The sequence below is a fragment of the Leiobunum rupestre genome, chromosome 8 (genome assembly GCF_980474605.1).
Source record: "Leiobunum rupestre chromosome 8, qqLeiRupe1.1.hap1, whole genome shotgun sequence".
Taxonomy (NCBI): domain Eukaryota; kingdom Metazoa; phylum Arthropoda; class Arachnida; order Opiliones; family Sclerosomatidae; genus Leiobunum; species Leiobunum rupestre.
Window position 1 is genome coordinate 2,950,368 of NC_143391.1, and position 24,696 is coordinate 2,975,063.

Below are 24,696 nucleotides of genomic sequence, written 5' to 3' on the forward strand. Positions count from 1 at the left end.
CTCTTTAAAAAATCCGTTTTACGATTTTATTCACCGAGAATGTCCACAATTCCCGGGCGTTTGATGGCGCTAGTAGTATCTCCGGCGCGCGCTAGATTAGAGTTTGAGAAGACGCAAAAAAGGAAGTGTTTTTGGTATTTTTGCGAGTTTAATTTATTTTGAAATGTCTTGTTCGGCTAAAAATTGTAAATCGAATAAAAAGGTAACCACGCGTCTGTCTTTTTTTTTCTAGTTTCCAAGGGATAAAGACCGGTGAATACGCGTTTTAATTTAATAAGCCTATCCTAATACATTAACATTTCTTAAAACTTAATAGTTCTGCATTGTAACTGCTAAATGTAAACAGTGAAAAGCTCCAAAATAAAACTACAGATTACTTACACTTTAACCACGTATTTTGCGGTCTTCATTTCACTGACGATTGTTTTATGAATATCAAAACCAAAAACAGGCTTACACTATTTTTTTTGGAAAATTCCAATGAAACCACGGTTTTCCCTAGGTAAACTGAAGGCAAAAACATATCCCGCCATGGTCTCTTACTGTCTAATGTTCATTTATAATTAATTCAAATAGTAGCAAATGAAAATGCACCTGAAGATCATGTTACAACTACAATCTGGTGTAAGGTAAACGCAGCACTACAAATGCCAAATTATGCCCTCAAAAATCGATTCAACGAAGAAAATGATAATTTATATAAAATATTCACAATGATGAACACTAGCTTTAAATGAAATTTTTTTTACAGTGGATAAAGTCAATTCCTATGAATTTAAAACCAGAACTATCTATTGAATTCTATTCCATTTAAATATATTTGTACTGAACATAATTATAGCCATTCAACTAAACATTTTGACAATAATGAAAGCGATAACATTGAAGGTTTCGTAGACTTCGGTCCATATGGAAGGTCAAAATAGTACGCAAATCAGGCCCTAGTGTTCATGGTGAATGACATAAAACTGAAATTCAAACCACCAATTGGTTACTTCCTCACAAAAGATGCTTGTCCCGAACAGACTTTGAAGATATTGCTTCATGATTGCGTAACTCACCTAAAACGTATTGGCCTTATTGTCAAAGCTGTAGTCTGTGACCAAGGAACCGGCAATCAAAATTTGTTCAAAAGTATTAGGATATCAGTCGAAAAGCCAAAAAGCCATTCATTGAAATTGATCCTCCACATCTCTTGAAAAGTGTGAGGAACATTTTCAAACGGTATCCCATAATAGTGGAAGGCAATCTAGTTTCTTGGGCAGTCCTAGAACATTTTTTCAAAATAGACCAAGAAATTGGTAAGTTTCAAAGCACACAAGCTGAAACGTAAACATATCAAGTTACCAGCATTTTCTAACATGAAAGTCAGTTTAGCTGCCCAAATTTGCAGACAAAGTGTTTCTAATTCAAATGGCCTGTTCACTGGGATTAGGAGAGTTAACAATTGAAAGCACATACACAGCAGAGTTCCTCTTACACATGAACGGCCTTTTTGATTGCTGCAATAGCAGGACATTAAACAATGAAACACACTGTAAGAGAGCAATGACTGATCAATCCATCCACATACCAATGCTGAAAGAAAAATTGGAAACGTTTAATCCATGGTAGCTTCAGAACTGTAGGTATAAAACCTTACCTTGTATTGAAGGGTGGAAACTATCAATTCAGTCTTTGCTACTCCTATGGAATGATATAAAGGATAATTTTGGTTTTAAGTTCTTAGTAACTGGAAGAATTAGTCAAGATTTTTAGAAAACTACTTTGGTTCCATTCGCCAATAAGGAGACAATTAGCCTTTTAGGTTTACATAGAGCCACGTAGCAGCCATAGCGAGAAGCTTAAAAACTACTGGATTTTCATCTGCTAAGCAGACGCTTTGGTCTCTTATCAAGGAAAATAGTCTGCTTAGCAGACGAAAATCCAGTAATTTATGAGCTTCTCCCTTTGGCCGCTACACGGCTCTATGTAAACATAAAAGGCTAATTGAGATCATCCAAATCCTCAACAATACCAGGCAGCATACAGAGCTGCATCAGTCAATAGCCTCTTAAAACCATCAGATTCATATTGAATTGACAATTTGGATGACTTTATTTTAAACAGACTCGTTTAAAGTACCAGCTCCTGGAACATGATGAAGATTTGTCCAATTATGATAACCATTGGGTTTTGCAAGGTAAAGGACAATTCACTGACGAAGATTTAGACATTTTCAAAGCCATTAAAAGTCCAAACCTTCTAAAAGAAAATGTTCTTAATTATATTTCAGAATATTTAATTCACCGCTGCTATTCAAAACACCAATGTTTTACCATGGTTTTGGTATATTTAATTAAGATTTGGCCAGCCCATACAATATTCCACTTTAGATTCCACGAATTTCTTTTGATATATTAAAAAAGTATAATTGTTAATATTGAAATGAAATAGGGAGGGATTTTTCTTGTACTTACTTTTTATATTTCTTACGAAATCAACTGTTTTACTTAAATAGTTAAAATAATTCAACATCACAGCTGACTGAGCTGAATTCAACTTTAACCTACTGAGTCTGAGAGCAAAATTTATTTTTCTTTGATAAGCAATTTTACAGTGCCATCGTGTGTCCGGGAATTGCAAACACCATCGTCTGCTTCTTCAACGCTCTCATGGGGAAAAAACGTACCACGAAATTTTAACATTACGGAGATAGGAAGAGGCGCCTCTCTGTAGCGAAGCGACTTTACACTCTCTGCCATAACTAAAAAAGATGACACCTAGATCAAATAATGCGGATAATTTTACATTTAGGAGTCCTCGTATTATAATTCAGTGTGACTGGAGTATTGTATTACGGTACAGTAAAAATTCTTGGGAAGTTTTCTGGTTATGTTTAAATAATTTTTAACGATTATAATTAAGGGAACCAGATGGAAAAGCATGGGTTACTTGTCAAGAAGTTGGTTGTAATGGTAAACATGGTTCAATTGCCAGCAAAATAACTACCAGGGGAGAACAACTAACCACAAATAAAGTAGAAGCATCAGATGGCTTTGAAGTTGTTGGTTACGCTCATGTACGTTTCAAAGTTAAATAATATTTTACCGATAATTAAAAATTAAAGGATTATTCTATATAACAGAACTGGATTAACATTATTCACAAAGACCCAAACTGCAATTACACTTTCTTGGCTCCTCATAAAATATTTAGTATGATTCACAAACACAGCGTGAGAAATTAATTACCTTGCAATTTGAATTGCCTGAAAAATGTATTTTCATATAATTTTGTTAGATTTTATCGCTAAGCGTTTCTGACGGAGGGCTTGGTGTATCAGCTTGTTCTGATAATAAGTTACGCATATGGGATACGGAAGAAGGAACAATTAGAGTTAGTATTTCATATTAATTACTAAGACAACATTTAACTTAACTGCTTAATTTAACAGAGGGAATTAGAAGGTCATCTTTGGGATGTCTATTCTACAAGATTTTTTCCTTCAGGGCTAGTAATTCTTTCAGCTGGGTCAGATATGCAACTAAAAATTTGGTCTGCTGAAAATGGACAATGTCCAGTAACTCTTAAAGGACATACAGCTGGTAATATGAAGCTAGAGTGTAGGGCAAAATAGAGATTATAAAAGTTTTTAAAATTGTTGGCAGCAATAACTGACCTTGCAATTGTCGAAAGAGGAAGGAACGTTGTATCAGTTTCTAAAGACGGGACAGCATGTTTGTGGGACTGTGGGCAGAGCTCAAATCTTCATATCTATAAACCTAACGGTGATCCTAGCCACCATGCTTTTTGCATTCAATTAAACTGTGTTGCTGTCCATGCTGTTGATTTTAATTTGGGAGAGCCTGATCAACCGCCTAGTGAAAGGGAAGTATTAACGGAAGGACGTATGTTAATAACAGGGGACGAATCTGGAAACGTGAAAGGTTTTGGATTAAGGAGTAAAAAAAATGTAAAACCATGCTATTGATTATGCGCTTTGAATTATATTAACTGTATCATTGGTCTCAGGTTTTTGGGTTTAAACTGGAATCTCCCATTAATTGTTGCACATTTCTAAGTAAAGAAGAAATAATTTGCGGTACTCAAGATGGTAATTTGTACCTTTTGAAGTTATACGAAGACCAAAAGTAATAATCAAGCTTTATCCGTAAAATTCTTATGGACTAATGTTAATTTATCTTTGACAGCTCTTTATTATGTGGATTAAGCATGCAATGGACAGATTCAAAATCTGCAGTGTTGAATTTAACAAAATTTAGAGAAGGATTTTTTGCAGCCCGAGGTAATATTAGCCACATTCATTATAGTGAGATTTGATTACCAATTCATAATTTAGACTTGGTTAAATTGTAATATTGGTAAACACTACAGAATTCATGATGGTTTTTGACCATCACTAGTTTGACCTCAAAATCCTAATTGGTTAAATTACGTTGTTGGCTAATATTTTCTTAATTTATTCTTAATTTCTAGCGGATGGAAGTTGTACGTTCTATAATAAAGAATCTGATTGTCATTTTGAATTGACAGGCCCAGATTGTGACCCTATAAATTGCGTCACAACTAACTCTCATTTCATTTTCACAGGCTGCAGAGATTCTATTATACGTGTATATAAAATTGCCGACATACCGTTTTGATGTATTTTAAATGTGTTTTGCATTGTACAGTGATAATTTAAAAAAAATCCAGTATGAACTGTTTATTTGTTTTAAAATTTCTTTTAAAAGATTTTTGCGATTAACAAGAAAACTAAAGAATGATAGCTGAAGATTAGTACCACCACACAAATACACTGCTCAAATTAGAAAATACTTTTTTACAGTGTCCCTTTCTGTAAAATGGTCAAAACTTACAGTTTATCAAAATCAATTTTACAGTAAAATAAGACTTTCTTATGTACAAGCCCGCCCTAAATACTAAAACAATGTTCCTTTTTACCAAAAAAAAAACAAATCTCAACTAACAAGGATTAGAGAGAGAGTGAGAGAAAATAACCTCTTGAAACCAGTATATTTACCCAAAAATGAAATGTAGGATCAAGTATACTACAAATCTTTAGAGCTATTTAAAAATAATAAATACTCTTTTTAGATACTTCAAGGTCTCCTAGTTATGGTGCTACAGAAGTTGCAGCGATTTAATTGATAAATTTGTAAGAAATTAAAATCTATTCATAAATTATTTTTATATTGAAGAAAAATACTTTAATCGTAAATAAATAATCTGTGTAACCTAGGAAATTCTTAAAACAATAATCCTCATCTTTGGATAAATATACTTCTATTTATATTATTTATGGACAATATTCAGTAAATTCTCGACTGTGATAGATGTTGCCACAATTTTGTCCGAAGGCCAAAAAAAATTATAGTCTACTTATAGGAGGGGTTCTTCGTTCATTTTGAAACAATAAGGGGAGAGACGGAACTAGCTAGTTCTGCATTGCACCACGTTTGTTTCCCTACTTTCCGTATCAATATCCTCGCCATCTAATATACCGGGAATTCGATACCCCATATTCATGAGCATAACTTCAAGCGGATCAGCGTTCATACGTTTTTGATTAGCAACCGCAGCATCTTCGCTATCCAGCACCTCACGATCATCTAGAGATCCATCCTAACAAATGTTATACCTCAAGTTACAATTACGTGAAAAAAATATAAAAGATATTCAAAAGATTTACTTCTGGTCTAGGACTCCACAATCTAACAACTGGATCGATTCCACTAGTGGCAAGCAAACAAGTGCTAGGATGTGGTTGCAAACAATTTACAATTGCATCATCACCACGTAATACACGAACTATATTAGTAGTTTCTCGATTCCACATAAAGAATGAGCCATCATCAGACCCAGCTATTATATACTGACTGGCACTATCAAAGGTCATAACAGAAAAAGAAAATTAGAAGCAAAGAATTAAACAATTAAGTAGAAATGTTTGCCTAGTGCTTGCTATGCATAAGAAAAGATATCAAATCTACATAGATCTCTCCCTGCATACATACACTACCACAATGAGGAAAAGAACAGGGTCGAAGTGCGCGGCTTTCCACCCCTTTCAAAAAAATAATAATACAAACAGGGTTTTTTTTTGGTTTAAATCAGGTTTTTTTAAACACTGCTTTACTTTACCTTTAATCTATTTTTTGCTTATGTTTAACCGTGCATACATATTACCAATTAACTAAAAATTAATGAGTAATAAAAAATAAGCCTAGATTAAACCATGCACATATTCATTTTGTATAAATGCTGGGTAACCAGGAAAATGCCTCGAAATTTTATAGAAAAATAAGGAAATTTTGAAGTGATTTAAAGGAAAATATAGGAAAAACCATAATGAAAAATAAAGATTCTTATCGAAAAACAGTAGATAATATTAAAGTTAAATATAGGATGGATGAAGAAGGGTACACGATGACGGATCGGGTTTCATTTCAGTAAGAAAATGTACAAACATTTAGGAATAATTTTAAGTTAAAAAACCACTTGGTTTAAACTAAGATTTAAACCAGGGTGGTTTAATCCAGTCAACCCTGATTAAGATTTGACTCTCAGTGGTAATTTAACTTGTGTAAGATAACTAACAGATTTATAAGGTTAAGGGCACTACATGTTTAGATGCATCTTCTAACACACTAAGATGATGCAGATATGCATCAAAACATGTAGCATTGGAAAAAAATTAAAAAAATATATACTTTTATTCTATAACAGTAAGATTTTAAATCATTTATGTAAAAATTGAATTGAAAGATTCAACAAACCTGCCAAAGAAATTTGCTTCTTTTATATCTGTAGTCGTATTGCAATGGCCACAGTACCTAGTTGAGTAGTCATAAGCTAAGGCTCTCCAAGCTTTTTCCTGCTCGGATAATGGAGATTTGCAGCACCTAGGGTTAGAAGGTGGATTTCCCCCTCGCTCACCCCCACTACTCCCTCCTTCACCTCCGCCGGTGGTTGTTGAAGAGGATGAAGTAGAACTCGAACCTTGAGAATCAGATTTGTTGCCATCTTCCGTATCTTAATCACCAACAATCGATTAAAATCAAATTTCCCACAAAGGAACTGCTAAAAAACCAACCATGATCATTTCTCGAAAAGATGGCAGCTTTAATATCTCTTTCTAAAACCTCGCAAGTGCGACTGTTAGCCAAATCAGGAAATTTCGTTTTGTAGAGCTGTAAACACTCGGAAGCTTCTTGATTCCATCTCAATTCGTACAAACAGGAAGCTAATCTAAAATACGCTTTGCCATACTCCGGATCAAGTTTAACAGCCGTAAAAGAATCCCTAAGCGCTGCGTAAATGTCACCATCCCTTTAGAATGACAAAAATTGTTTTATTTCATATTTAATCTATCTAAAAATGAGAAATTCTCATACCAGCCTCTTTTCATAAGCGCGGCAGCCCTGTTGCCATAAATAACAGCTGCGTCGGGGCATATGGCAAGAGCTTGATTATAAAGACTAATTGCTAATGCATAATTCTGCATTCCAAAACTTTCATTGGCCTTCGCTTTGATCAACTCTACCCGGGTAGGTAGCTTACGTCTATAAATGAGATAACATTAAGCTAAATTTAAAATTAGGATAGCACTTAAAAGAATAGATTCACCGATATGACTTGGGGTTTTGAGAGGTAGTTACTCCATTTGTTCCATTTTTGTACCCATTAATAGATAGACCATCTTCGGAAAACATAATGAGATTATTAAGGCAGTTGAAGGTAACAAAAACAATTTTGAGTTTTAACCTTTGCAAAACCCATTCGTTGTCGAATACCCGTTAGAGGTATGACTTCCAGATTCCACAAGCTTGTGGAATAAGTCAAACGTTTTGGGCTTGTTTGGCTTGTTTATATTGAAAAGGTAAATTTGCTCTCCGCCCAAGTTCGCCACAATCTCTGAACCATCGGGACTGAATGCTAAATAAGTAGAGGCTAGGGTTCGATATCGTTTTTTAAAATCAGTCTGCTTGATGGGTAAATGGCCTATTTAAAAAACCAAAAAATTACAATTGAAACATTACAATTTATTAAGGCAAAAACGAACCAGCAACGAAGTAGTTAACACAGCCAGGTGGCAAGTTATCATCTTCGGGTTCTGAATAAGATGCCATATAATTTTGACGTTCCCAGGGTGAACGGGGGGCGTGATCACCAGGGTACTTAATGGAAGTGGTAGAGATCATTCTTCTATCGTAAAGACGGACATATGGATCGTTAGCACCCACGGCTAATAATTCGGGTCTGAGTGGATTTATAGCAACGCATTTTGCTTCAGCGTTACGTCCAATGTGGTTATTTAAGTTAATAAGAACATTATTGCAGCCACTGGAACAGTGGTGATGGGCTCGAAGATCATATTGCCTGATAATAAAACCAAAGAGTTGATGAATTATAAAAAAGGTTTCTAAGGTTTTTAAGGTGTATTACATAATGTATCCATCCTCCGCAGCACTCCAAAACATGCAAGGAACATTTGGGGCCACTGCCAATCGTTTTACTCGGTTTGAGTGACAGCTGCATACCATAGTTGTTTCGTGGCTGGCTCCTGAATTTCCAATATCATGGACACGAATGTGATAATCAGCCGCCCCACTTATAATAATGCTATCATTTGACTTTGGCATGAACTTTGGAAAATATACACTTAGTTTATTAAGTTTTAAAAACTATGGTCTAGAAAAATAAGAATAGAATACCTTAACCGAGAATATGTTCCCATGGTGACCACTTTGAATACTGTGTAATTTTTTATGCTTAAATGGATCCCAGAGTATTATCTGAATGTCATCTGATCCACTAGCCAGAATGCTTAGAAAATTTTCAAATTAAAATGAAGTTGAACACTTTGAAAAAGTGGGTTTAAATTTACACTTACTTGCCCGTTTCATTCCATTCAAGACAATTTACACAACCAGTGTGACCCTTTCATAAATTATTTTTTTTAATAATTTCATTAATATTCTGACAAATTTTTACTTACAACAAGTTCTTTCTCCAACCCTAATCTCATAACCATACTATCATTTACATGAAGATTACGCTCAAATGGAACATTATTTCTTTCCTAAGAATAATTTTGAGAATGTTCATTGATATAAGTAACTAGCAAGCTGTTACACCAAATGCTTACATTAATTTCCCTGCTCTTCAGCGAGTGGATGACATTTTCACAGGCCATAGGTGCCGTTATACTCATGTTTAGACAATCATTTTGTGTTTAGGACAGCTACTTTAATTTAGAAAATAAGTTCACTTTTAAATTAAAAACTCCAAAACTACACTAAACCAGATCAAAACCGCTAACCAAATTTTGCCCTACATTTAAAAAACCAGGTCCCAAGATACAAGACTCCTGAGGACAAGCTCTATATCTTCGAAAATACTTTTAAGAGCATTATGCAAATGCACTTGGCTGAAACTGAACTGAAGCCAAAATAGCACCAGGGATAAATACGACTTTCAAAATAAGACGTTAACGACGAAAATGTTAGTATAGCTATTTACTTGAGAATTTTTAACAACTAATTTTAAGAACCTGGCACTAGGACTAGGCTTAGCACAAAGGTATTTTAAAAACACCGCACTAAATAATAACTTTAAAACTTTTATCTATCACATTTCCCAACATTTAAGGTTCGTTAGATCGTAATTTCAAATATTTGTTTTCAACAGACATAAAATCCATGGTAAAAAAAGTAGGCCTACTGTAAGGTCATTGAACAGAAACTTGTTGCAGGTTGGAGCTAAACTTCCGACACATCTCCGAAATAGTTTCTACTAATATAAGTAAAACTACCATTGGATGCTGGTAATAACAGAGAGGGTAAAGTCGCTTCGCTATAGCGAAGCGACTTTACCCTCTCTGGTAATAAGCTTTGGAGGAGGAGGGGCCAAATCGCACACAAAGAAATTCTCCTATCGATATAGAATATTATTTCGCTCTTCAGTAAAAAAAGTGTCGAATATATAACAGATCAGCTGACAGGCGTACTCGAAACTCTCGAATGTACAAAACTCGCCCGCCCCTAAGGCTGGTGAATGCGTGACAAACGTCAAGTTCACCCATACGGAGCTCAAGTCTCAAATCCGGAAGTATATAGAGTGGAAATAACGGTCCATTAAAGGAAGCAACTTAGAAAATAATTATAAGAGGTTTTAACAGTTTGAATTGCCTCATACGCCAAACTTGCATTTAAATAAACAAATTTAAGGTTTAAAATTATGTGGATACAAAGTAAATAATGTCGCCATCTAGAGGACGGACGCTCTAATTAAACACCAGGAAATATAGGGGGAAAAAAGGGTTTCAACTATAAAATTATTTTTGAAAAATAACAATCAAGAAAGATATCAAATATCGAAAGTTAAATTCAAAAGTGTGGAGGCGCCGGGCATCGATCCCGGTACCTCTCGCATGCTAAGCGAGCGCTCTACCATCTGAGCTACGCCCCCCATGTACTTTCTCGGTGTTAATAGTCAATTTGAATCTTATTTTCTTGATCGCCAAGAAACATTTTTTTACACCAATCAATGGCAATCATGCACCTCCTATCGTCGTAGAGTATTCGAAGAGATAGGCCAAGGGCGCTGTTCTAAATTAAAAGTCCCAATAAATTTATTTAAAAGTAAAATTTAATATAATATTTTTTTGTTACTATATTAAATTTGTCTTATGCCAAATGGATGAATTTCCATCTTCTGAAGAGGCAAGTAAATAATTTGGAAATTGTTAACTTGCACTAGTCTTACAACTGTTTAAAATGGGCCTATTCAATGCGGAAAGTCAATGATGATCAGCTTTTTGTCAAATTACAATGTTTATTTCGTTACATTTATTTTTCTTACTTTTGAAATTGTGTATTCTTTTAGCCAGTATTTGTAGTAGATGAAGTTGGCCCAATAATCAAAGAGTCAGTTGAAGGAACCATCGGAGGCAACGCATACCAACATGCAAAAGTCAACCAATGGACAAATTCAATTGTTGAAACTATTCTAGCTAATCTCACAAAACTGAACAAACCTTTTAAGTATATTGGTAAGGAAATTGTAGGCTTGTATACAGTAAAATTTACAGCAGTTCCTAACTTCTTAATTTCATTTAGTTACTTGTGTTATAATGCAGAAAAATGGAGCTGGATTACACACAGCTAGTTCATGTTTTTGGGACAATTCTACTGATGGTAAAAACACTCAATCAGTGCTTCTAAAAGATAAACTTACATTTTTAATCGTTACAGGTAGCTGTACAGTTAGATGGGAAAATAAAACTATGTACTGCATAGTTTCCGTTTTTGGATTAGCCATGTAATAAAAATCTTCATCCACAATATTTATGAACTTCGCTTTGCCTTGTATTCAGTGTCTTTAATATTATGATAAAATTTCAAATTTAAGGTATCAAGGTTTTTTTATTTAACTCGAAACTTCATGAGGAAATTTTAAATATTTTTTTAAATAAATCATTTTAGAATTGTACCATCATTTGAAAGTACAAATTTTACACTTTTCTTTTAAAAACCTATATCAGTATTTTAAGAAAAACGCTCTGGTTATTTATTATTGAATAAATAATGAAGAGAAAAGTTGCCTTTGGCAAAATAAAACAAACTAAATATGGGGAAAGGGGGATTTTGACATTGTAAAAGACAATGGTTATTTGAAATCTATGTATAGGAAGTTGTATATTTTATAAGATTCCAATAAAAATTACTGAGGATCAGACGGGTCGCCTCGTGCTTCCCTCGCAATTCTCCTCCAAACACTAGCTCCGCCTGCAGATATTAAAAACTGGTTCAAAATAGTAGGGGCCACGCTAATTAGGGATTTCACAATCTTGTGCATAAAAGTTTTAATTTTTCAAAATAGGGGTTACGGAGGTTACAGATAATTTTGCTTATATTTATATTAAAAGAGGGTGGACAATAAGACTTGAAAAATTAAGAATGGGTATTACCAGATGATCTAATGTGATTCAGAGAAGCCAACATTCTAATCATGAACGAAGCAGGCACTGTAATTGTGTCCTTCGTTTCTTCTAACATTACTTCGTTTCTTTTTATAATCTAAATACCCACATTACTAAATTTAATATCTCCACAGTCATATAAAAGGGGGTAAAATATTTACCTCATTAGCTCTGTGCTCATCAAAAAACGGCTCTTCCCTCAAGGGTGACCACAATTTAACGTCGTAGTCGATACCACTGGAAGCTAATACTAGCAAAATAAAGAAAAAATTGCAAAATTTAGCGTCTTAATGAAATTTAATTATTATTAATGGTTACGGCCACTAGGTCGCGCGGGAGGCATATAATTAGGTAGTGTTTTGAATGGTATTACAAGGTTGAGCTAGTAGCGACAATGGACTCAAGAAGGCTGACTATTTCAACCACTCAATTATTTTCATACTGTTTTTTGAAAAAAACTAAATCAGTTTGAAATTTGTTTTGAGGGCTTATGAAGTATTTGATAATTTCAATTATCGATTCATTCATTACTCAAAAATGATTTTTTTATTCGGTTAATCGATTTCACAGATTATGTTACCGATTATTTGAATTTCCTACTAAAAATTCAAATAAAAAATAAATATCAAGTATCAGAGTTATTAATCAAACTTTAAAAGTAATCCACATTTATACTTATTTTCCTATTTGAAATGAAGTCAGCAGGAGTAGAGAATGGGTGGAGAGTTAGGTTTCGTAAGTCACTTAAGGGTTGGGGAAGCCCCACCCTCAGAATTGGGGTTATTTATGTCTTATATTGGCCTTGCCCTCTCTCCATACGATTTATTACATTGTTTTTCCCTTAGTAGTCTCCATCGTTTAGAGATGGCACAAGGCAAAAATAACTAAGACGTGTGGCTTCAGCGGCACTTCAGCCACTTTAGAAACTAAACATAACTACCTCCTCCCCATTTGAATAATAGCACTTATAAATAAAACCTGTCCAATAACTTAGCTTACTAAATTCCAAATTACAGTACTTACTTGGATCAAATGGATGAGGTTGTAAACAGTTGACAACATGATGATCAGCTTCCAAGATCATGACTAACTTAGTTGTATCTCTGTCCCAAACAAATATATGACCACAGTCGGAACCGCTCATGATAAATCTATTACCCCAAAATGTTGCCTCTTTTATCTAAGTAGAAATGATGATAAATTTATAATTATTTTTTTAATTTCCAAAATGAGTTCAATTAAAAACATTACCATTGTTCGGGCATTTCGATGCCCAGTATACTTTCTTTTAACTCGAGGTAACGGAACACTTGACAAATGGCTGGCAGAACTTTGTTCTTTAGTCGAATACTCGGATGAGGTAGATGCTTCCTTTTTAAAAGAATGGTATAATGAACGTACGCCTTCTTTGGGACTTCTCGAGCGTTCTGAAGAACTTGACCCCAATGCAGCTCTCAGTCTCTCCCGATTAGAGCTAAACAAAGGAAAATACATAGCATTATTTCTGAAAAACCATCAAGATTAATATAAACAATCCTATACCTTTTTAAAGGCTGGTCACTTTCATCATCGTCATCATCGCTTGTGGTATGGTCAACGTCCCACAGCAAGCTTTCTCTGTGAGGTGACGCAGAAGGAGCTTCAAAATCCAGAGAATCCTCAGATGCCCCAGGTTCTTCCTCAAAGTCAGGCAGTTGTACAGATGAGCTGGAAGCTTCCGAGAATGACGCGTCGGCCAATCCTTTTTTCGATTTATCGATGGAAGATGCAGCGTTTGCAACTGGAGAAGAGGAAGAAATGTCTTTGGATTCCCGTTTCTTATCACTGATTGAATCATCTGAGCTAGATGATGCAGAGTCATCATCAGGCATGGCAGGCAAAGAAGTCCCCGAACTTCCTGCTACATTATCTATCGAAATGACTCCACTCTGTACACCATGACCACTAAAGGTCAGATTAAAAACCGGTTCACTAGCACCCCTAAAAAATATATTGTTAAAATCTTAAAATATCCTTATCATTATTTAAAGGTTACATTTCTTTGGTACACGTTGTGAGGTCTTTCTTCATTTTCTTTAAGGATTGATCAACCGAGGCTGATTCTTGAATTTCTTCCTGCTGAGTGGCGTCTGTGGAATTTTCAGTTTTTAAGGACTGGGCAGGACTTTCAGGAGACGTACCGAGCCTACAATATACACTGAATAAAAACATACATGCAATTAAAAAATTTTACAAAACTTTTGACTGATGTTTGTTATACTTTGATTCAGAATCAATGTTATTGTTATATAACGGTGCCACTTCAGGCATGGACTGAGAAGGCATAGCTGGACTAGAACTTTCCAGTACAGATTCACCTTCGGCACCCAATATAGGAGCCTCCCTTACTTCAGGATTGCTTATTTCCAGGCTATTTAGGCTTCCAGATTCATTTAATACTTCTTGTACTTCGCCTAAATAATGGAAAAGGAATTATTATCATTATTATATATAATATCGTAAGCTTATCATTAGGTCCCCTTGGTAAAGGTTTATCTTTTTTGTTAGGAGCACTTATTTGTGAAAATATTTTAAAGCAGCAACATCTACTGGCTTTACTCCCAACTTGGAAATACCCAAAATGATGAGCAATGCATCATGATCGTGCACAAGCCATGCTAAACAATTATCAACAAAAATAAACCTATTAACGATAATGGTGACCAAGAAACTTTAACGAGTGGTCAAGGCTTGTTGAAAAATGGAACACAGTTAAAATTAACAATTACGCAAGGCAAAATCATGATGAATTATTGAATCTGAATGTAAATTGACTATTAGAAACCATCATCTCTAATTTGTGAACTAGACTTGAGTAGAAATAAAGTTGGCCCCACTATACTAACATGAAACAGTTAATTTCTTCTCACTTGGCAATATCTTTAAGATAGGGCCCTTTACTTAAGATGACCTTAATATATTATTATGCTAATACCAAATGCAGGCGCTCCAGCATTAGATGTGCCACTATTATTAAACATTCGAGTGAGAACATCAGACATGCGTTGCAATAAACTTGTATGCAGAGAGCGTGAACTAGGTTCCCTGGCACCCGCAGCTTCACTTTCGGGTCTAGCCTTGGGACCAGTGTCAGACCAATCTCCTCTAACACGAAGGCGCTTCATTGAGGGTTTTTCCGAGGATTTACAACGTCCCTTGAGGTAAAAAGTAATTATTTTACATGTAACCAGCAAGCAATTATAAAACACTAGTAGAAAATGATTAAACTTACATTGGAACTTGAGCCTATGCCTATTTTGTTACCTTTGATGATTTTGGGTACTGAATTTCTATCATCCTAAAAAAATTAGAGCAATAAAAATTTCATTTAACAGAAAAGCACATCATTCAAACTTAAATAATAATTTTAGTAAATTAAATTACTTTAACATCAAAAAGGTAAATGTAGTCCGATGAATAGCTGACTAAAATTTCTGCTCCATCAGGAGCATAAGCCAAAGACGTAATGCGATGAGCGTTTCCCTCAAATTCAGGCACAGTAAATCTTGACACCATGGCTTGGATGCCGCTTCCCGTGTAACTACCTAAAAAGGCACAGGGGTTTTTTGAACTGAAAGCCTCTAGGAATTCCTAAAAAAATTGGTACCAGTAGATCTGGTACCAAGCATCCGTCGGTCAAATATTCGAACAGATGAATCCGCACATCCAACAGCCAGGTGGTAAGGTGTGTTGGGTGAGACAGCAAGAGTAGTTACTGCACATCGACAATTAATTAGGATGTCCTTATAAGAAAAATTAATATAAAGTTAAAATCCTCTATGTCATATTTAATCATCATTACTTCTTTGCAGTCTTCCTTGGAGCAGCTATTTTTAATCCGTAAATCAAACCATCGAACGGTTTTATCTTCTCCGCAAGAGAGAAAAGTGTGAGAATCATTGGGAACTGTCATGATCTCGTAGGCTGTTCCAAAATGACAGTTGAACATGTTTGAAAAACTAGTCTCTGGTCTCTGAATATCTGAGAATATGACAATTCCATCTCCTGAACAAGAAATGACCTAAGGAACAAGACTCACAAGTATTAGAAAAAAATTGTAGTTTTCAAACTATAATTGTAAAGCTAGTACATGATTGTCTGAAGTATTAGGTAAAAACCGGGCGCTAAATATATTGGCTCTGTGACCAGTCTGCAAGGAGCTGGATATCTGAAGATTGAATAGTGTTAGTTTCATAGTTGCAATTCATATTTATAAAGGTCTATAACCTCATAGTTATATCCATGGGTTATGCATAAATGCTGATCATCTGATCCTGAAAGAATGTAATCGCCTCTTTCATTCCAACAAACTGAATTTACCTGGATATAACAATTAAAATTATTACTGCCAATTTCTGGTGAAAAAGTATGATAAATAGTTCTTACACATCCTGAGTGGACTGCTAGTTTTCTTTGCAAACTAAGACGTTGCACTAATGACAAGCTATCTGATAATATGGGAATATACATATAGTTATAATTATTATAATAAAAAAAAAAAATTTTTTTTTTGTTATAATTGAGGGATAGAATAGCTTAAAGCAAAAATGACTTAAGACGGGAGTCTTGTCACTTTTGGGATTTTAGGAATCTTCAAAGAGACTAGCCAACAGTATAAAACATCTATATAGTCTAATCTCCAATTACCTTCAATATAAAGGTATAAAAAAATTAAAAGGGATACTGGAGATGAGATGACACTATGTGTGGAATGTATTGTTTGCAAAAAGAGAAGGCCAATGGGTCATGAATTTAACTAATAAGATATTTGGCTTTACCTCTAAGATTTGTAGCATTCCAAGGGTGAAGGAATAAAGTTTTTTTTATTTTCTAAAAATATTGTCTTTTAGTAATTACCTTTAGCAGTGTCAAACAATTTGTAAGGTGTTATGAATCCATAAGGCAAATCTTTTGTAATACAATCATGGATAGTTCTGTTATTGCGCATTGGCATAGCTCTAAGCCTAGTTTTAAAATTACTTTAAACTTCAAGCTTTGCGATTTAGCCTTATTGTGACATTATCTAAACATTTTTGGACGTCAGTCAAAAATCTATTATTACATTTCATATAATTCGGTACTATAACAAACGACAAACCGCTTCAGACGTATAAAATCCCTTCCTTTTAGCTTCTCTGTCTTCTCCTCTTCAAACTTAAGGCTAAATGTCAGACTGTTTTGGGAGCGCAAAGAAGGGAAATTGCTCACACTAAAGTACTAAATATACTGCATAGCGGCATGCTGATTGGTTCTTAAAATAATGTAAGGAAAATTTATAGAAATATTTTTACTACAGATTTCGGAATTATCTACTAAGTACGTCGCAAAGTTAACGCATTCGTCGGGCTCGCTGCACCATCCATGCTGGTTGCCAAGTGTTACCTGGCATAAGTTGAATTTGAGTTATAAATTTAATATCATATTTATAACTAAATTGTTAAATATCTTCAAAATGCCACTGTTACAGCGGGTTGTGTAAGTTCAATTTTAAACAAAAAAATTGCTAAATATGCTTTATTTTTAAATGCTAGGTTACACAGAATCGGAACAAACCAAGCCTTAGGATCTGCATTTTAATAATTATTTATTTGCATTATAGGAAACCCAAAACACGAAAAGGAAAAAGATTTTTAGAAAGCAGAGAGCCAAAATTAGAGGAAGATGTTAAAAGTACCATCTTTATTCGTGGTGCTAAATCTAGTAATCAAGTGCTTCAAGCTGCAAAAGACCTTGTAAGTCAAGTGAGATTGATTTTGAATTTAAATGTATAATTTCTAATAAAACAGTTGATTTCAGAATAAACTTAAGCATGGAAACTCTGTTTTGTTTAACAAGTATTATCATTCATTGGTTGTTGTAATGCTGTTCCTATTTTAAAATAATTTAATTACCTAGAAAAAATGACCTGAAACCTTTTGAAGACCAGACATCCTTGGAATTCTTCGCTCAGAAGAATGATTCTTCATTATTTGTCTTCACTTCTCACAACAAGAAAAGACCCCACAATATAGTTTTTGGTCGAATGTTTGACAATCACATTTTGGACATGATGGAATTCGGGGTTGAAAATTTCAAACCCATTTCCGAGTTTAAAGTACCCAAAGTTGCGAGTGGTCTCAAACCAATGATAATTTTTTTGGGAGAACAGTTTGAAAATGATAAAACCTATCAGAGGATTAAAAACTTTTTTCTTGGTATTTATTGGCCACCTGTTTGTGACTTATGAAGAAAATTAATATACTCGTTTATAATGTAGATTTCTTCAGGGGACCAAAGGTGGATGCAATTAGATTGCAAGGATTAGAACATGTAATTCAAATAACCGTTAATGAAGGGAAAATATACTTTAGGAGTTTCAAAGTATTATTGAAAAAATCCGGTACTAAACTGCCAAGAATAGAGTTGGAAGAAATTGGTCCCCGTATGGATTTAACACTGAGAAGAAACAAACTAGCTTCGGATAGCTTATTCAAACTTGCCAGGAAACAACCAAAACAACTTAAAGTAAATTATCCTAAAAAAAAGCCACATTTAAAGGTTCCACTACAAATTATTTTTTCAGCCCAAGAAAGTAAAGAATGTTAAAAGAAATCCTTTGGGCTCTACGATGGGACGTATACACATGGCCCGACAAGATTATAATCGCTTGCAAACAAGAAAGATGAAAGGGTTGAGGAAATCAGTGGCTGAAAAGAAGGAAATACGAAAGAAGTCCAAACAAAACAAGCCATCTGTAACTGGAGCAAATACTGTCAGTCCTAAAGGAGGAAGGTCGAAGGTTTTCAGTAATAAAAAGAAAGGTATAGAAATAGGAAAGAAAAGGCAAAGACTCGATCAGCCTAAATCTGTAAAACGGGCGAAATTTGAATAAAAACAAATTTTTACATAGAAATTTGTGTTTTTTAATATTAAAGAGCAAAAGTAAAAATAATTAGTATTTCTTCAAAGTCTTGCGAATGAGTGCCATACGCTAAAATATATACATAAATTAAAACCTAATTTTGAAGATAATGTAATAATCTGACTAACTTGTTTATGAGCTTCGGTCGTTGAAGATCGTTTATAGGGTCGTAGTTCATCAGACCCAAATCCTGGAATCCACATGTTCCAATTTCTTTCTAAAGTTAGTTGTACATCTTTAACTTCCAATGTGTTAGATTTACGATGTTTAGCTAATAGACACGAGCTGTTAACTACATTCTCAATGAAGTCATCTGCCATTTGAAGGAGGAGCTTAAGAAGGAAAAAGCTATAAATGTTATGTAGTTGAAGGGTTTTTTTTTCTGTGTTATACGTCAAACTAACTTCTTCAACATCATCATCTAACTGTTCATTTTGATCAACTTCCCGAACTAAATCTTGGAGTCTTTGTTTGTTCAACATCTGAAATGATTTTTATTGTTAAACCATCTTTTGTAATGGCGTTTTCCATTGGGACTGCTCCAAGCGTGATCCGGATTGGCCTTCTATGTCATCACTCTACCACGGAACGAATTTTTCTCGGAGTCACTTTGCTTAAAAATTGCTCTTTTTTGGTTGCCCCGTCCCTCGAGTTGGGGCCAATGGAAGACGTGCCTCCTTTTTGGAGTTGCCCTTTTTGTCCCAATGGAAAACGTTTCATATTTAGGAGCGCTCAGAGGACTCCAATGGAAAACGCCATTAGTTGAAATTTAAGTACTTTATTTTACCTGCATGGAATCATGTGTTGCAGGAACATTAGTTTGAGGGAGGCTAGCTGACATTCCAGTAACATTCTTAATATTATGACTTGCCATGCTAACGTTTGTTGTATTGACACTGATAGAACTAACTGTATTTAACCCAGCGGAAGTAACATTGTTGGTATTGCCACTAGTGTAGCTTATATCTTGTGTATTGGAAGCCAGCCTGAACAACTGTAATTAATAATGTTCGAAATCCACAATCTACGTAAATGCAGAACCAAGGCTTAAAGTCTCAAGACATAAATAAATTAAAATAACCAAGTTTTAAACTCATAGTTATGCAGAATATTACATAAAGTCGTATAACAGCATACTTACAAAAATAAAAAAGGGTTTTCTCCCTTGCAATTTGACTAATACTAAAATATCGAAATTTAAAATAATCTAAAAAAAACCCAAACAATAAATCCTGGGCAAGAGCATAGAGATAGAAAAGAAATAGAGGCACTATTGTATCTGGTGAAGTTGACCGTGAGTGCCGACCCCCTTAATGTAGGAAGCCATGAGATGGGCAGATTACGTGGCGCCATCGACGCGCGGTGAAATGAAATACATTATTCTTTTTGGAAAATCAACTGTCATTTGCTATAAACAAAGAAAGGATAGATGGCGTTGCAAATTCTGCCCATCTCCACTTTCATTCATGCGTAGGGGGGGGGATGAATTTTCCCGGTTAAAAACAGGGGTCCCTTAACGCGGTAATCTTCCCTCTATGGGCAAGAGGCTCCAAGAGCATTGAATTGGGATTTGGGACAGTGATGCCAAGTTTTGAAAGTAATATTTTCCTCTAAGAACGTAAAAGTTTTCCTTTTTGGGTCAAAATTCCCTCAATAACCACAACCCCATTGCATTCATGAAAACTCCTCGGAAAACAGGCACAATATTTCAGGAGCGACCAAATATTTAATATGTTTAATGAAATTATATAAATATTTAAAAAAAACCATATCATTTAATGAAATGAATGATGTCATGTGACTATTCCCTACCAAAAACTACCGCTATGCCTCCTTTCAGAGGTAATCAGAATCATCGAGAGGGTACAAATACGTAATGCAGTTAATGTTACGATGGCAGAAGGGTTAGTAGATTGTCCCTTCAAAATTCCCGCAAAATATGAGTATTTTGACAAAAATTCCCCTTTTTCCCTCCCTGACGAAACTTACCACAAAAAGGAAAATTTCCCACTCATTGGCAACACTGATTTGGGAAATAAGGACAGGGTTGCCAGGTCAGTTCTCGGATTATCACCCAAAACGTATTTAAAAGTAGCCTATCCGTCCCATAGAAATCGGATAACAAACTAGAACGATTTTTGAAATTTTGTCGCGGGTTCCGATTAGAACTTTTAAAAAACCCTGCCTTTGGCCCATGCTTTTCGTTTGGCTGGCAACGAAAGTTACGCCATCGGTGCCAAACTGGTGAACTAACACTCTATTTCGCCTTAAATTAAATGGCCGACTTTAGCTCGACGCTAACGCGGTTTTTTTTAAATCTTTAAAGTAACTTATGTTTAATTAAAGTTGAAGAATGGCTCAAAACTGCGTAATCAAATCGTGTAAGAAAACATCTTTTCACAGGTTAGTGTTACAAATAGTTTTCTTTTTACCATAATTTCCAATCGCTAAGAACGCACTAGAAAACGCGTTTCTTTCGAATCATAGAAAGCTAGTTTTTTTTAATAAAAAATGAAGAATGGTTCAAAATTAAATAATTAAATATTTTAGGAGTAATTATTCAAACAAAAACATATCTTTTCTCAGGTTACTGTTAGAAATAGTTGTTTTACGAGCAATGGTTATGGGGGAAACCGGTGCACAGTAATGGTTTATCGCGAATATCTACGTTAGTATTGTATGTACGGCTATAAACCCGATTATGAACATTAGGGTCCGGCTATTTCCCACAAAAAATGTTCTATGAACATTTTGCATACGAGCAATCGTTGTGTCGTATTCGCGGTTTTAACGTTGCACCCGAAACGCGTCTTACAATTTTGCGCCTTCGTCGACTTAAAACGCATCCGCCGCTCTTCATGTAACCGCGTTTAAAATTTACCACCCAGCTAACTCTTGTTATTTTTGCAATAAATCGCTTGAAAATGAAGCTATAGAGTGCTTTCGTCTTATATGATTTTGAAAACTTGCAACGTCACAGCTGTAGTGATAATAGTGGTCGCCATGACAGTTACCGTTTTTTATCAATAGGCAAATTACATTGGTGACGTCGTGAGTTTCGAATTGAAAGCACTCCATTGTGAAGGTTGTGTGAGACAAAATGGTAGGAAAGTCGGAATAATGGGTCACTTCAATTTAAGTTCATATTGATTTCCGTAAAGAATAAATCCAAAAGACCAGTATCAATGCTTTGAAAAGAAAACACGACACCGATGAGACTGTTCGACATGTAGAACGCGAGCGAATCAACCTACCAAATGATATAAGAAATATTCAACATACAAATTTTCCCGTTTATATGAACTTAAATGTAATATAAAATCGTCTTAAAAAATCGCTTATTGCTTTATAACATTCAAAAATAATATTTTTAATGCGCCATGTAGATAATCAAACATCTGCTCGTCTAGGTAAAGTTTGCGTTGTCAACGCGCGTATTAGAAAGCAAAATGAGATTTTAGAAAGTAGGTTGTAATTCGGAACGATATTAATACTTTTCGCGAATTTGGTCATCAGTGAGTTATAAATATAACTTTAAATAAGTTTCAAGGTTTATTTAAAAGCTAGTTTCATAACTTTTCATCCATTGGTTCGTTCAGAATTATTCTTTGAAGTAGACGAAAATTTTAAGGCGGTGAATCTTTCCCAGTCTTAAGCCTCGGTTTAATCTACTGCGTATTTTGAAACGGAAAAACCTGATTACTATCGTTAAAACTTGGATTAATAATATGATATTTTTAATACGAAACAAATAACGAAATACGTGAAATTTTTGGCGTTAAATAAGCTTAGAACGTATTTCGTTATTTGTTTCTTATTACAAGGAGCGTTCGCCATCATTTAACCAAGATTTAACGATAGTAATCGGGTTTTTCCGTTTCAAAATACGCAGTAGATTAAACCGAGGCTTAAGACTGGGCAAGATTCAGCGCCTTAAAATTTTCGTCTACTTTGAAGATACATTCTGAACGAACCAATGGATGAAAGTTATGAAACAAAATTCGTGAAAAGTATTAATATCGTTCCGAATTACAACCTACATTCTAAAATATCATTTTGCTTTCTAATACGCGTGTTGACAACACAAACTTTACCTAGACGAGTAGATGTTCGGTTATCTACATGGTGCGGGAAAAATATTATTTTTGAATGTTGTAAAGCGATAAACGATTTTTCAAGACGATTTTATATTACATTTCAGTTCATATAAACGGGAAAAATTGTCAGTGGAATATTTCTTATATCATTTGGTAGGTTAATTAACGTTTAATTATCGCCAACTTTACATTAATTTCAATGGGGTGGGGGAAAACTTTTAACCAAGTTACGCGCGAACGCGCCTCTAGAGGCAGCGCAGATGGCGTTACTGTCGTTTTAGCCAGGAATCTAATCGGTACCTTGTCAGCCATTCGATTAAGCGTTCTAGTTTGTTATCCGATTTCTATGATCCGTCCTAAAAATATTTCGGCATTAACAAATTAGCACAATTTGTTGCCCAAATTTAAACAATACCAACAACTTAGCTAACGATACTAATTTGTATAATATTTATCCCACGATCCAAATATAGTACAACTTTTTTTAAACTTTGGCAGTCGATGACCAGTCCCAGCACGGAAGCCACAAGCTTCATTCACCATTCATTAGCAGCAAACTTGACCCAATGTGTCAGTAAACACCAAGAGATAATGACTCGGGAGAAAACGTGCTCGACCTCGTGTTTATTTCGAATCCCTCTCTCGTCGGCACCATGGCGCATCTCCCTGGTCTCGGTGACCAAGATTTACTCTACTTCGACATTCCGGCGGTCAAACTACCTACCCGTCATACGCCACGTTCTGTGTTGAACTTCAAGCTTGCGAACTTTGATGCGTCTCCACCCTCGACCTGAGTTCCCACGTCTCAGTCCAAAATGCTTGAACTTCCCTAAAGACTGCCCTGACTGACGCTATCCAGCGCCATGTACTTCTTAAAAAGATCTTCTCCCGCCCCAACCTTTCTTGGGTCGGCTCCTCCCTTCGACGTTTAATTCGAATAACGAAACGGAGGTACAATCGGACACGTTCGTACCCTTCGAGTTCTAACTTCCTGAACTTCAAGTAGCACCGGGCAAAAATTAAGTACGCACTCAGGGCAGCGCGCACCCACCACCTCGATCAAGTTGCCTCAGATCTCGCCGAAAACCATCGATGGTTTTCAAAGCTTGTGGCCCGAAAAAAAGCAACACCACGGGGATCCCGGAACTTAAACTCGTTGGTATGGCGTACTCCTCTGCCGCTGACAAGGTCTCCTTACTGGCTAAGCCATTCTTAAAAACCTTCCCAGCTCATATTTTTGGTACGGTTCCCCTCCTACCGTCTCGAGCGCCGACCATTCCTCCTATCGTCTTCTCTGCAACCGGAGTGCACAAACTCTTCGCTAAAGTCAATTACTTCAAAGCTCCTCGGCCTGACGGTATACCAGCTATCGTGCTTCGCCACTGCGCTACAGCCCTGGCTAAACCTCTCACTCAACTCTTCCAGCACTCGTACGACACTGGAGTCCTCCTCGATGACTGGATTACTGCCAACGTTACTCCGGTCCCAAAGGGAGGTGACCTGACTGACACGGCCGAGTACCGGCCGATTGCCTTACTCTCCCAGGTGTTAACGGCAGATGAGCAAATTGGAGCATCCGATATCACAGCCCATCTCCACAGGCACGACCAAAATTCGTCCGTACCAACATGGTTTCCAGTCTGGTTTCAGCACAGAAACCCAGCTGCTGT

At 35.5% G+C, this 24,696-nt stretch overlaps 6 protein-coding genes, 1 long non-coding RNA gene and 1 other non-coding gene across 15 annotated transcripts; 3 read left to right on the forward strand and 5 right to left on the reverse strand.

Annotated features, from left to right (window-relative positions):
• Positions 1-285: 285 nt before the first annotated feature.
• LOC149931671 (uncharacterized) lies at positions 286-2,224 on the reverse strand. Of its 5 annotated transcripts, none has more exons than XR_016472769.1 (5): positions 2,125-2,224; positions 1,643-1,686; positions 1,348-1,578; positions 1,062-1,267; positions 286-968 (listed from the first exon to the last, which is right to left on the reverse strand). It is a non-coding gene; the product is annotated as an uncharacterized LOC149931671 (long non-coding RNA). The 5 variants fall into 5 exon arrangements; XR_016472771.1 differs by having other exon boundaries at positions 1,348-1,502; positions 1,638-1,686; XR_016472772.1 differs by lacking the exon at positions 2,125-2,224 and having other exon boundaries at positions 1,348-1,535; positions 1,643-1,856.
• A 452-nt stretch (positions 2,225-2,676) lies between these two features.
• On the forward strand, positions 2,677-4,704 carry LOC149931672 (proteasomal ATPase-associated factor 1-like). The gene is made up of 9 exons (XM_090155226.1): positions 2,677-2,841; positions 2,908-3,061; positions 3,128-3,217; positions 3,283-3,378; positions 3,437-3,587; positions 3,651-3,955; positions 4,015-4,133; positions 4,194-4,288; positions 4,480-4,704. Exons 1-9 carry the CDS (start codon positions 2,756-2,758, stop codon positions 4,644-4,646), a joined length of 1,263 nt encoding a protein of 420 aa, XP_090011352.1. The 5' UTR covers positions 2,677-2,755; the 3' UTR covers positions 4,647-4,704.
• Positions 4,705-4,737: 33 nt separating this feature from the next.
• adp (WD and tetratricopeptide repeats 1) lies at positions 4,738-9,833 on the reverse strand. Of its 3 annotated transcripts, none has more exons than XM_090155224.1 (14): positions 9,344-9,833; positions 9,155-9,250; positions 9,005-9,088; positions 8,900-8,946; positions 8,721-8,832; positions 8,452-8,651; positions 8,069-8,385; positions 7,771-8,007; positions 7,633-7,705; positions 7,401-7,568; positions 7,100-7,335; positions 6,783-7,038; positions 5,696-5,888; positions 4,738-5,628 (listed from the first exon to the last, which is right to left on the reverse strand). In XM_090155224.1, exons 2-14 carry the CDS (start codon positions 9,218-9,220, stop codon positions 5,437-5,439), a joined length of 2,181 nt encoding a protein of 726 aa, XP_090011350.1. In that variant the 5' UTR covers positions 9,221-9,250; positions 9,344-9,833; the 3' UTR covers positions 4,738-5,436. The 3 variants fall into 3 exon arrangements, with proteins under 3 accessions (XP_090011350.1, XP_090011348.1, XP_090011351.1); XM_090155222.1 differs by having other exon boundaries at positions 9,155-9,253; XM_090155225.1 differs by having other exon boundaries at positions 9,155-9,253; positions 9,329-9,833.
• Positions 9,834-10,403: 570 nt separating this feature from the next.
• TRNAA-AGC (transfer RNA alanine (anticodon AGC)) lies at positions 10,404-10,476 on the reverse strand. The gene has a single exon. It is a non-coding gene; the product is annotated as a tRNA-Ala (tRNA).
• Positions 10,477-10,505: 29 nt separating this feature from the next.
• On the forward strand, positions 10,506-11,439 carry Dlc90F (dynein light chain 90F). Its single transcript, XM_090156849.1, has 4 exons — positions 10,506-10,734; positions 10,898-11,059; positions 11,127-11,204; positions 11,262-11,439. The coding sequence occupies exons 1-4, from the start codon at positions 10,704-10,706 to the stop codon at positions 11,330-11,332; spliced, it is 342 nt and encodes a 113-aa protein (XP_090012975.1). The 5' UTR covers positions 10,506-10,703; the 3' UTR covers positions 11,333-11,439.
• A 17-nt stretch (positions 11,440-11,456) lies between these two features.
• LOC149931676 (DDB1- and CUL4-associated factor 6-like) lies at positions 11,457-17,176 on the reverse strand. Its single transcript, XM_090156845.1, has 17 exons — positions 16,886-17,176; positions 16,415-16,476; positions 16,256-16,348; positions 16,119-16,196; positions 15,831-16,049; positions 15,636-15,771; positions 15,413-15,573; positions 15,261-15,326; positions 14,964-15,183; positions 14,250-14,442; positions 14,025-14,186; positions 13,532-13,969; positions 13,241-13,463; positions 13,013-13,169; positions 12,151-12,239; positions 11,978-12,086; positions 11,457-11,795 (listed from the first exon to the last, which is right to left on the reverse strand). Exons 1-17 carry the CDS (start codon positions 16,980-16,982, stop codon positions 11,731-11,733), a joined length of 2,568 nt encoding a protein of 855 aa, XP_090012971.1. The 5' UTR covers positions 16,983-17,176; the 3' UTR covers positions 11,457-11,730.
• A 158-nt stretch (positions 17,177-17,334) lies between these two features.
• Non3 (Ribosome production factor 2-like protein Non3) lies at positions 17,335-18,920 on the forward strand. The gene is made up of 6 exons (XM_090156846.1): positions 17,335-17,503; positions 17,628-17,760; positions 17,825-17,862; positions 17,924-18,222; positions 18,285-18,532; positions 18,591-18,920. The coding sequence occupies exons 1-6, from the start codon at positions 17,481-17,483 to the stop codon at positions 18,897-18,899; spliced, it is 1,050 nt and encodes a 349-aa protein (XP_090012972.1). The 5' UTR covers positions 17,335-17,480; the 3' UTR covers positions 18,900-18,920.
• On the reverse strand, positions 18,907-20,177 carry Taf12 (TATA-box binding protein associated factor 12). Of its 2 annotated transcripts, none has more exons than XM_090156847.1 (5): positions 20,071-20,177; positions 19,717-19,923; positions 19,334-19,411; positions 19,058-19,261; positions 18,907-18,998 (listed from the first exon to the last, which is right to left on the reverse strand). In XM_090156847.1, exons 2-5 carry the CDS (start codon positions 19,801-19,803, stop codon positions 18,960-18,962), a joined length of 408 nt encoding a protein of 135 aa, XP_090012973.1. In that variant the 5' UTR covers positions 19,804-19,923; positions 20,071-20,177; the 3' UTR covers positions 18,907-18,959. The 2 variants fall into 2 exon arrangements, with proteins under 2 accessions (XP_090012973.1, XP_090012974.1); XM_090156848.1 differs by having other exon boundaries at positions 19,717-19,953; positions 20,071-20,168.
• Positions 20,178-24,696: the final 4,519 nt, after the last annotated feature.